General features: G+C 65.0%; 3 protein-coding genes across 3 annotated transcripts in view; 1 reads left to right on the plus strand and 2 right to left on the minus strand.

The window, feature by feature from the left end:
• The window catches only part of EMIHUDRAFT_469266 (hypothetical protein), a gene marked incomplete at its 5' end in the record, with an annotated part of 3,908 nt that extends 1,840 nt beyond the window's left edge, over window positions 1–2,068 (plus strand). The window contains 7 exons of the mRNA XM_005777277.1: window positions 109–192; window positions 406–628; window positions 685–776; window positions 1,024–1,104; window positions 1,244–1,316; window positions 1,398–1,491; window positions 1,567–2,068. Coding sequence (XP_005777334.1) covers window positions 109–192; window positions 406–628; window positions 685–776; window positions 1,024–1,104; window positions 1,244–1,316; window positions 1,398–1,491; window positions 1,567–1,663 — 744 coding nt within the window. The 3' untranslated portion in view covers window positions 1,664–2,068. The remainder of the gene's footprint in view (window positions 1–108; window positions 193–405; window positions 629–684; window positions 777–1,023; window positions 1,105–1,243; window positions 1,317–1,397; window positions 1,492–1,566) is intronic.
• A 1,150-nt stretch (window positions 2,069–3,218) lies between these two features.
• EMIHUDRAFT_238210 (hypothetical protein) lies at window positions 3,219–5,330 on the minus strand (the record flags this gene model as incomplete). The annotated part of the gene is made up of 4 exons (XM_005777278.1): window positions 3,219–3,836; window positions 3,904–4,522; window positions 4,594–4,877; window positions 5,133–5,330. The coding sequence occupies 4 exons, from the start codon at window positions 5,328–5,330 to the stop codon at window positions 3,219–3,221; spliced, it is 1,719 nt and encodes a 572-aa protein (XP_005777335.1).
• Window positions 5,331–10,746: 5,416 nt separating this feature from the next.
• EMIHUDRAFT_115764 (hypothetical protein) overlaps window positions 10,747–11,269 on the minus strand; it is a gene marked incomplete at both ends in the record, with an annotated part of 4,513 nt that continues 3,990 nt past the window's right edge. The window contains one exon of the mRNA XM_005777279.1: window positions 10,747–11,193. Coding sequence (XP_005777336.1) covers window positions 10,747–11,193 — 447 coding nt within the window. The remainder of the gene's footprint in view (window positions 11,194–11,269) is intronic.

The raw sequence follows: 11,269 nt of genomic DNA on the forward strand, positions 1-11,269 counted from the left end.
GTGGGCGCCCCTCGGCCCCGCCGGGAAGCCGTTCCCCCCCCGCCCCGCCCTTGGGTGCCGACCCGTCTTCGGGGAGATCCGGGACCCTTTGGGGACCTTTCCCCGTAGGTCATCCCCCCTCGGTTCGTGCCAACGGGTTCCTCCGAGCTTATGGAGGGCCTGGCTCCAATCGCCCCCCGGCCCCAGCTGCTGGTCCCCTCCCCCATTTCCGAAAACCCCGGGGGGATTGGCTGGGTCAAGACCCCGCACCCGCCCAAGGAGGGAATTCTGGCCGAAATTTGGCCGAAATTTGGCCGAGACCCCAAAGTAGTGGGTCAAGGGCCTGCCCCCGCCCAAGGGCCGGTTGCCCCCCAAGCCCACCGGTTTCCCCCCCCCCCCCCCCCCCTCCCCCCTCCCCCCCGGCAGGAGAGCTACGCCTCGTGCTACGACTACCCCGGCCTCCTCGGCCGCCGGACCGTCCTCGCGCATGGCGTCTACCTCGGCGAGCGAGACGCACCCCCGAGACGCTTCCGAGACGCTTCCGAGACCCTTCCACAGAGGCACTCTCAAAGACACTACTTAGGCGAGCCAAACACCCCTCCTCTGCCGAGCCGGGCCGAGGGCTCGAGAGCCGCGACAAGCCCGTCGAGTGACCGTGCACCTCGCCCCACCGAGAGACCCCGCGCCCACCCCCCTTGCCGGCAGGCGAGAGCGAGCGAGCCCTCCTCAAGAGCCGCGGCGCGAGCGTCTCCCACTGCCCCCTCTCGAACATGATGCTGCGCTCCGGGATGCTCAACGTGCGCCGCCTGCTCGACGAAGGCGTCACCGTCAGCCTCGGCACAGACGTGTCTGGCGGCGCGTCGCCCTCGATGCTGCAGTCGATCCGCGAGGCGCACGAAAGCCTCCGCCCTCGCCCCCTCCGCCCTCCCCCCTCCGCCCTCCGCCTTCCCCCTTCCCCGCCGCAGGGAAGACCCCGCCGGCCCCTGCGGCTCTCTCAGCCCCGCCCCCCGCCCTCCCGCCCCCCCCCCCCCCCCTGCCCGGCAGGCGCTCAAGGTATCGAACCTCGTCTCGCTTGCGGAGGGTCGCCCCGGCGGCGGCATGTGGGAGCCGCTTTCCTTCACCGAGGCCCCCGTCACCGCCTAGACACTTCCTAGACACTTCCTAGACACTTCCTGAAGCTCTCCTTCACCGAGGCCCCCGTCGCCGCGCGGCTCACACTTGCTCGTGCACGGGTCCGAGACCTGGGGCTGTGACTGGGCGGTAGGCCTTCCATCTCGCCACCGCGGCGGGCGCGCGCTCGCTCGGCGTCGACGGGCTGACGGGCGACTTCAGCACCGGCTCGCTCCGCAGCGCGGCGGCGGCGGACCCGGCCGCGACCACCTGCCCCTGACGGCGCTCCCTGGACCCGGTGTCGGCAGGCTCGCTCTTCGACGCTGTGGTGGTCGACCCCGAGGCGCCAGCGTCGCCCTTCGAGCTGTACGAGGGCGACGGGGCGCTCGCCTCGTTTGAAAAGTGCGGCCGCCTCCCCGGACGGCCGGAGCGCGGCGGCGCGCGGCGAGCCTCTCCCCCGCATCCCTCGCGCTGCAGGTGGATGCAGCTCGGCGACGACCGAAACACGGCCGAGGTGTACGTGCAGGGGTCGCGCGTGTTCGCCCTCAAAGAGGGGCTCTGGACGTCGCGGTGACGAGGGAGCAGCGTAGAGGTAGAAGGCTTGGCGGCGAGAGCTACGAGAGCGACGCTCTGCTACTGTTGAGACGCATGTGGTTGTATGGCGGCAGGGGTGGGGCGCTCGCGGGCCGGGATGATCCGTGACGCCGCGGCTGGAGAGAGTGAGCCCCCCGCGGAGCCGGCCGCTTGGCGCTCCACCCCGCCGTTGGAGAGATGAGAGAGCGAGAGAGAGACGAGCGAAGAGAGATGTGACACTCAGAAGTCTCTGTGACTGTGTGCACGTGGACCTGGAGTTGATGTGTCTGCATGGACGGAGGGAGAGAGAGGTCGTGTTGACTTATTTGTGTGGTCTGCTCGCACACCGGCGACCGGCCGCGCGCATGTATTTATTTGTAATTGTATTTATTTTGAATACGCTCGTCGATCTGTCTCGTCTCTAAATACCGTATTACTAATAGAGTCAAGAATACAGACTGATTACAGACCGTATTGTGCAGACCGCGTTACACTCGCCGTACTCGCGCTGGGCCGCTGCCACCGGCTGCCGCTGGGGAGGAGCAGGCGCGATTGGACCTGGGAAGGAGGTGAGCTGGGATCCTGGGAAGAGATCACGGCTCTGCTCTGAATGAGTGGACTCGCTCCTTCTCACGGGGATTCTCTTTGTCCGCGGCTTGCGCTCTTCAGTCTTCTTGTCGCGTACCCCCCATCTAGCGAGTTCAATGATCAATCTACCGGCCCCCGGCGAGCTACTCTCGCGTACGGAGTCGGACGAAGGGGCTACTCCGCTCTCCGCGTGCACTGGTGTGGTCGTTGGAGTCGGAAATTAACCCCTAAACTCGGCTTAACGGGGTGCCCGGAAGGGCGATCTCACGGCGGCCTAACTGTGCCTCCGTGCGCTCGCCACATACCCCCTGCTGCCCGAGGGTCGTATATTAGCACTTTATTGGGTACATAGAGGGGTTGGTGGGAAGCCACCACGTCCCTTCAAATTTTCCGCCACAGAGCTCGGGAGCGCGCTCTACACGAGCTCCTGGGACGCGGTTTCGATCCCAGACGGTCGTCGCACGTCGGCGCCCCAGTGAGGTCCGCCGTCATAGCTGTAGCACGCTACTAGACACACTGCCTCCAAGTTGAGCGGTGGAAAATTGCGACCACCCCGAAGCCACGCACCAAGCAGGGTTGCGCCTCTGTTTGCCGCCGCTAAGAGATCGGTGTTGCGGGAATCCAGGGAATCTAAAGGAATCTAGAATCTGTGGGTCCGAGATTCGATCTGGGACCTGAGCCGCTCGGGACCAACTGCACATGACCCGGGGCCACTGCCATGTCGCAGACGACTGCCGCGACCTGCCGTCCCGGGTCCCGCAAAGGAAATAGAATAAATCGGCGAAGTCTCCGCAGCCGTGACAGTTGTTGACTGACTTGTGAACTGCGATTACAGACTCTACCGTCTACGTTCGCAAACGGAGACATGCACATGGCTATATATCAATATGGCTTCAACGTTCAAGCAAGAGAGCAACACATCTATCTCACAACCGCACATACACATACTTGCCGTAGGCGGGCCCCTCTCAGCCCATCTCTGCCGAGTCGCCACCAACTCCACCGTTGTATGCGGCGCACTTGGAGAAGATCTCGTACGTCTGCACCGAGCCCGTCGCGGCCTGGTCTATCGCCCACACCTCGGTGGGCCCGACGCCGCGCACGCCGTGGACATCCGATGAGCCGACGGGGACACGGCGGGCCTCAGTGAGGAGGAAGGCGTCGTTGCCATACGCCGGATCAATGCAGTCCGTGAGCGATAGCTTGAAGAGGCCGGCCGTCGCGTTGGGATTAAAATTCTCCGGCTTGACGGCCGATACGGGCGAGGGGCCGCGAGCCGCCATGTAAAGCGCCGAGTCGTAGGCGCGGTAGTAGATCGTGTCGGGCATCAGCATCTTCATTCGCTCGTCACCGGACATGAAGCGGTCGTTGAGGTTGTAGCTGTCCACGACCAACTCTCCGGTCTGGTAGTCGAGCACGTCGAGCGTCGCCGAGACGCGGTTGGTGTTGAGGAGGAAGAACTTTCCCGTCGAATTCGCCTTGCAGAAGGCGATGCCGTGCGCGTCGTTCGCGGCGGCGGGCAGATTATAGGTCTTGGTTATTTGCTTCTCCTTTAGGTTGATCTGGTAGAGGCACTGCTTGTCGCCCTGTGTGCCGTACTGCGCGATCAGCACCTACTCACAGCGGGGGGCTGTGAAGAGAGACTGCTCACACAGACGCGCCGAGGAACTCGTACCACGAGCGTGCCTCCTCGTCTTCCGGGTGGTGCTCCGTCCACAGCCCGCCGCCCTCGCATGCGCCAAACGCCTCCAGAGGAAGGTCGGCCACGACGGCCATGTCGCCGGTGACATCAACGATGGAGCCGGCCCCCTTCGCGTCGGTGACAAAGTAGAGGCTGCGATACGCGCCGATGGGGTTTGTGCCGATCGCGATGGGCTTCGTGCCGACTGTTCCGCGGCCCACCGCGCTCGGACCGATGGCGAGCGAGGCCTCATGGGTCAACCCATCGTCCGCACCGTTGTTCGTGCATCGGCACGACCCCCTCTCCTCGATTCTCGTGAAATTTATGAAGAACTTGTGCAGCGCGCCGCCCTGCACGCCGTAAAGGGACCCCGTCATGTCCACCATCACAAAGTGGTCATCGCCGTACCACGCGCCCGTGTGGATCAACCCGCCCTCGAGACCCGGCACCAAGCGCGCGTCGATGCACGCTACCATCTGCTTCGCCTCGGCCGAAAGGATGTGGACGAACTGGTCCGACGTGTAGCTGACCGCGACGTACTTGTGGTTCGGCGAGGGCAAGACCATGTGCGGCTTGTGGCGTGGCGTGAACCTGCGAGAGGCTTGGTGTCACGGCTGCCACTACCGAGGCGGTGTTTGGGGTGTGGGAGGGCGGGGCGTGACCCGGACGCGACGGCGGCGTCGCCGAGATCGATGATCGCTGACCATCGCCACACCCCGCCGGCGGTGTCGTGCACGTACAGCGTGCCGCCCGCACGCTCGGCTGTCGTCGTGTTGCTTGCCACCTGGCTCGCGCAGCCGAGGCGGAGAAAGCCGTCGGCAGCCGTGCACGTGCCATTGTCTCGCGAGGGCGGCGGAGGGGCAGGCAGCGGCGTTGCGTCGCGCGCCACGCACGACATCTCGGTGCCCACGAGCTTGTAGTCGTGCGTCGACCAGTCGCACAAGGGCTCGCGCGAGAGGCAAGGGGACTGTGGCGACGGCGGCGGCGGCGGTGACGGCGGCGGCGGTGGTGACGGCGGCGGCGGCGGTGACGGCGGCGGCGGCGGTGACGGCGGCGGCGGCGGTGACGGCGGCGGCGACGGCGACGGCGGCGGCGGTGGTGATGGTGGCGGCGGCGGCGACGGCAGCGGCGAGGTTTGCGGCGGAGGCGGCGACTGGAAGGGGTGGCAGGCGCCACACTCTTCCGGAAATTCATCTGCCACCTTTTCGCAAGCCTCCACCTCTGTCCGACCGGTGTTGCTCTTCACCCAGTTCATGCGAGACTCGCACGATGAGAAGCCCTTGTAGTTGGCGGTCAGATCTCGGGCGAGCGTTTCGAGGACGGCGTCGGTGCAGCTGTCCACGCCACACCGAGCAGCCAGGACGTAGGGCAGTGAGACGAGAAGCACGACGCTTCCCATGGCTGTCGGCTGTGCTCCCTCAGAGGAGCGGCCAGGACTCCGATCTCGGGGGCGGCGAGGGCGTTCACCAAAGCCCACTACCGACATGGCAGTGCGACGGCGCTTTCACAGCCTTGTTATGAGAAGAAAATAGGTCGTATGCGCTGGTCTGTGAGAGGTTGAGGTGCGAGCCCTGGAGGCCCTGGGGATGGGGGGAGACTACCCGCGGGCCTAGAAGGCCCGCGCGCAGGGGGGTGGGGCATTGAGACCGGTCATGAATGAGTGCGCGACACAGGCGCGACACGCATGTTGCGAGCAGCGTTGTTGATGTTCTGCGCGTCGCCACAGACGGCGGCGCGCGAGAGCTGTTGCGAGTGGTGCTGGACGAAGCCCCGGGCGCTGCCGGAGGCTGTGCCGTCCCGTAGTCGGTGCGGTCGACGGCGCTCGGGCTGCCGACCTCTTTGGCGAAGTTGTGGATGATTCTCTTGGTTGGCGGCGCGATGCCGCCCTGGCTTTCGACGAGACAAATTTTGACGATTCCGTTCTTGACATGGAGCGCGTCGTAGTACTGTCCCTTGTGCTCCTTGACCCAGCCTTTGCCGGTCGCATGGACGAGCGGGCCCTGTGACTTGTGGCCGCGCTCACAGGATTACAATGACAAGCCTCGCAAGGGAATGGGGGGAGACTACCCGCGGGCCTAGAAGGCCCGCGCGCAGGGGGGTGGGACATTGAGACCGGTCATGAACGAGTGCGCGACACTAGGGTGCCCACAGCCAAAAGAAAATAGCTTTCGGGCTCAAAAAGGGACGCACGAGGCAAATCTGATGTTGGAATGTTTCAATAGGAGAGAGGCCTCTTCCGTTGGGGGACCGAGTGACTAGGAAACGAGGGTTCCCCATTGTGACCCGCTCCAGCGCGAGCGTGACACTGCACTTGGCATCGAGCGCCCGCGGCTCAGACCTTGTGCAGGCCTCCCCTCGGTGAGCACGCCGGTCCGGACCGATGGCGCTCGGTGTGGAGCAAGCAAGACACACCCACCCCCCATCGGCGCGCGCCCGAGCTTTGAATGGCCGCCAGGAGCACCAAGAGGACTGCTCATGGCTGTGCTCAAGTGGGCTTCGACCGGCCTCGGCTGGGGGCGGGTTGTCCCGGCTGCGGACGCCTTCTGCAGCCCCCTGGGATGGGATGGGGACAGCACCCCAAAACTGCCCCTCGGCGGCATACAGCACTGCCAGCCAGCCTCTTCCTCCTCCTCAAGGGCTGTACTATAGGCCATATTGCGCCCCCACCTACTGGCAGCCGGGCGGGCGGGCGCCGCGCGCGCCTCGGCGCGCGCACGGCTCGCAAAATTCGAACGAGTAGTGCCGCCCGGCCGCCTCAAGGCTGCCGGGCGGCAGTACTCGCCTCGCAAGGCGCGCACCGGCTGCTCTGGCTGCTGCGCCGGCGGCCGCTGCGCTGGCCGCTGCTGCGCTGGCCGGCGAGCGGTACGACCGCCGGCGGCCGCTGCACCCGCGCCTTCCCTCGCGGGCGCCGTCGCGCCGCGCGCGCCCAACTCTGCTGGCACACGGCACGCGTCGTCACTCAGCCGCAGAGAACAGGCGGTGCAGCGCGCGAAGCGCGCGCGATCTCGTACTTTCAAGGCTGGATCCGGCCATTCCAAGCACCAAGGGTATACCTTTGAGAATCCCCCGCGTCCCACCCTCCTAGTCACACTCTCAATTTCTCTGCCATTGCTTCTTGTTTCTCGGAAGTTGGATTCGCACACATCGCTTTCCCAATCCAGCTTGGGCCCACCGCCTCCGAGGAAGGTCGAGGCCTCTGGTGGCCAACGCGTCTGCTCTGTGTGGCATTTGAAGACCGTCATCAGTGCTTGCGACACGCTGTTGTTGATGAAAGCCGGCCAATCCTCATCATCGGGTCTACTAAGGCAATCAAAGTCGTCCGTGTCGTCAGACTCCATCCAGTCCTGGATGAACTTCCTATCGGCTGCCCTGGCGAGGGCGACAGCGGAGGGCGACAGCGGAGGCGGTGGCAATGGGGGTGGGCATGACGCCTCGGAGAGTCGCCGGCGCTCCTCCTCGGCGGCGGGGTCGGCGACGCGCTCGATGGAAGAGGCATCGACAACATCCGTGGCCTTTGAGCCCTCGACCGACGCGCGGTCGTCCCTCGCGGCGTTGAAGCGCGAGAAGGCGAACTCGGTCGCGAAGGCGATGCGCACCTCGTAGTCTGATGCCGTGCCGTCAATGGCGCCCTCAGCTTGGGCGGTGGTGGTAAATCCCCAGCAAAAGGGTAAACATCTTGCTTGCCGTTGCGCACCAGCCCGGGCGTGGCGAACGACTGGCCGATGAGGCCATGTGGCTTGTCGCGGGCCGGAGCGTCGCCGCGCGCCGTGAAGCCGACGTCAATGCGGTGCGCCGGGCCCTTGATGAGGCAGTCGTTGACGTCCGACTGTACTTTGATCGTCCCGTGGTTGTTGACTTCATCGCAAGACGGCACCCCCTTCACCGTGACCGTCCAGTTGCCGAGCTCAAAGGTGGCGCTCGAGTACTCCATCGCCATCTTGAGGCCGAAGCAGTCCTTCTTGCCGCGATTGCCAAAGCGGAAGGGTCGGCCGACGCAGGTCCCATTGACCACGCGCCAGCCAAAGTTGTTGGGGTCGAGTTCGGACGCCCAGAACGAGGCGGTGGCGCGCTTCTGTGGGGATAGCTGCGAGGTGATGTGCGCCTCGGTGATGAAGGTGCCGTTGACTGTGAGCACACCGTGATGCGCGATGAAGACCGCCTCCTCCGTCTTGACGTTGACCGACAGGCCGGGCGCGGAGAGGAAGTTGTACAGCGCGTTGTGGCGGCCGCGAAAGTCGGCACGACCGCCGTGGGCAAAGTTGATGATCGGGTCACGGAAGACCTTCGCTGTGCCGCACTGGCTCAGGGGTGCGATAGAAACAGGCAACATCGTTGGCACGTAATTTTTGCCAAAGGCAATTTGGACATTGAAAAGCTCATCGAACCCAAGCCTGTCGCCTGTACGTAAAAGGTGTGTACGAAAAAGAGGGAAAACGAAGGAATGAATGAAAACGGGAGAAGGCGGGAATGAAACTGGATCATTGGAGAAAATGGGTGTTGGAGCTTTTTTTGCAAACGAACGAGGGACCACCTTTGTCCTTTCCCGCCCAAAACGACACTTATACAAACGGTCAGTATGGACCGCCTTGCCCCAACGTGTGAGCCACGTGGACGCGTGAGCCGCGTCGGCGTGAGCCGCCCTGTTTCGGGCATACAAGGCCCCTCTCACAGCAGACTGATAAGAAACAAGAAGCCTCGCAGACAGTGAGGGTGTGAGAGGCGGACCTAAGGAAGGTCCTACATCTACAAAAGCACACACCTTTGAAGTCCAAAGCAATGAGCCGCGCGCAGCGCTCAAAATCCGAATGATCTCAAGCGTAGAGGGGAGGGCGGGGGTTCGGGTCGGGGGGCGTTCTTGAGCTCGTGCCACTGCCGTATTGCTAGGTGGGGAGCCGCGCGCGGAACAAAAATACGCACCCCTGCTGGGCGCGTCCGCTCCCCCTCCGGAGCCTTTGTCCACTAAGGGGGAGAGGACCTCTCCGGGTCGGCTACAGCTCTTCTGGGTGGTGACGCCTACCTACCACTTCGAACACTACTCCTCCGACTCCCAAACGTGGGTTGGGGAGGTCGAGCTGCAGATGTCAATTAGCCCGCTCCGGTGTGAACAAAAAAATTGTGGGGTCAAGCTGCCGATTTCGAACCGGGGGCCACACGTGACACGATGGAAGAGAGGTCCCCTCCCGAACGAACGAACGAAGTCGGCAGAGTGGATGTTGGCCGAAGCGGAAGCGTGCACACGAGGGTCCCGCATTCGCCACCGCCGCTCCTCCTCCTGTGCCTAGCGGCGCTCGCGCGCGATGAACTTGCGGCGGCTGCGGAGATGCCCGGAGGAGACGGCCGACATGACCGGCGGAGGACCCGCTCGCTAGGCGCGGGGATCGCGTTCGCGAGTGCGAGACGGGCTGCTTTGTGGGGCCGTCTCCTTTTAAGTACAGTGGCCAGGGGCGGGGCTTGCATTTTTGCCGTCGCCAGTCGCCCTACTCTTAGAGAGAGAAATGAGCAAGAGTGCCTTAGTCCCCCGGCCAAGCAAAAGGATGTCGCAAACCGGAAGCTCCGACGGAGTTCCTTCTATTACGCGTACCATGCTACGACCGCGTACGGAGCCGAGGCGGTTGGCGCCAGGCGCGTCCGTGCCCCACCCTCGACGCCCGCGCGCCCGCCCGCGCGTCCGCCTCCCTCCGGCCCCGGCCCGCCCCTCTCGCTCCTGCGGTCTCCCGCACCACACCGCCAGCGCGCAAGGATCGTCTGAGGGATGGTCCGCACCTCCCTCAAATGGCGCCTTGCCGTAACAATGGCAATATGGTGTGCGTGCGCACGACCACGGACAAGATCGTTCGTGCCCGCTCGCGCCCGCCCGCCTTCCGGCCCGCCCTGCGACGCCCACTTCCCAAACAGCTTCCCGTTCGTTACCGTCACCGACTGCCTGTGTTGCAGGTCGATCAGGACATCCCCACCCCGTTCCCCGGAACGGCCGGACGTTAAGGAGGAGAGTACAGCCTAGCCGACGAGCTCGTCGCGCGCGTGTGCGCACACTAGGCAGCGACCGCTGGTGCGTGCCCCACCCTATGCGCGCCGCATGCGCCCCGCCCCGCCCTGACCCTACCCACCGTCAACGACGTGACACTGCTGCGAACCCGGGGATTTGAACCCGGCGATTCCACAGTTGAAGGTCTACCACCGCGCGGTGCCCTGCCCCGCCCCGCCCCGCCTGCCCTGCCCGGTCCTGCCCGGCACATCCGCTCACTTCACCTTGCCTCGCACTCAACAGGCCTGTGAAGCCAGCAGCTCTGCCAGCGCGTTCGCTCCTTGCTGCTGCCGCAGAGCGGAGGCGCGTACGTCGCCTCGCTACTCTCGCGGCGAAGCAGCTGCCGCCGCCGAGACGCGAAGCGGCGTCTGCTGAGGAGAGAGAGCCAGCGCGGCGGTCGCCGACGCCGCCTTCGAGCTGTGTGCCACCTCTCGCCGGCAGGACAGCTCTGCGCGGCAGCGGACATCAGCAGCAGCCGCCACACCGCCACCCGCCGAGCACGCCGTCGCTGCCGTGGCACCGAGGGCCGGAGCCCGACTCTCGTACAGTCGAGCGGCTCCAAGGCCAAGCGCTGACACACACAGGGCATGCCGCGCAAGGAGAGCGCGCCTCGAGGGCAGCAACTGCGCGTGCGTGCCGCGCGGTCCTTTGTGGCGCGAATGTACTGTGCATCGGTAGACCTCGTGCGCGCGTGTACGTCTTGTCGTCGCGGATGTCACAGAGTGTGTATTGCTACAGTACTCTACGTCGAGTAGTAATGAAGACTCTACACACACGCGCGCACACGCGCTCAAAACTCCAACGCGACGGTAAACCAGTGGTTGTCCTGGCCGACGCTGCTCGACATGCCGGTGTTCACGATGTAGACCGACGGGCTGGCTCCGGCGCCTCCACCGCGGCGTTCCAACACGCCTGCGAGGAGGCCATCTAGCGAGACGACGGCCACGTCCCTCTCCACGCGGCACTTAAGGGCCCCCATCGCATCGCGCACATCCCCGCTCCCGCCGGCCTCGGATAACGCAAACCGAGCGAAATAACGCTTCCCGACGAGCTGGATCACCTGCTCGGTCTCGATCACGGTCGACGATCCCAGCGATCCCAGCCCGAGGGCGCGCCGCGCTGCGGCGATATGGTCGCGGTGGATGCACTCGTCCAGATTGATGGTGAACCACTGACCGACCGCAGCAAGCAGCAAGTTTACCGCAGCACACGCCACGATGCCGCACGAGTCGCCAACCTGCCAGCCGCGGCTGCCCAAGCTTTCCAACTCGGCGCGATCCGTCTGCGAGACGATCCAGCCGAGGCGCTCGAGC

The sequence above is a fragment of the Emiliania huxleyi genome (genome assembly GCF_000372725.1).
Source record: "Emiliania huxleyi CCMP1516 unplaced genomic scaffold EMIHUscaffold_263, whole genome shotgun sequence".
NCBI lineage: Eukaryota > Haptophyta > Isochrysidales > Noelaerhabdaceae > Emiliania > Emiliania huxleyi.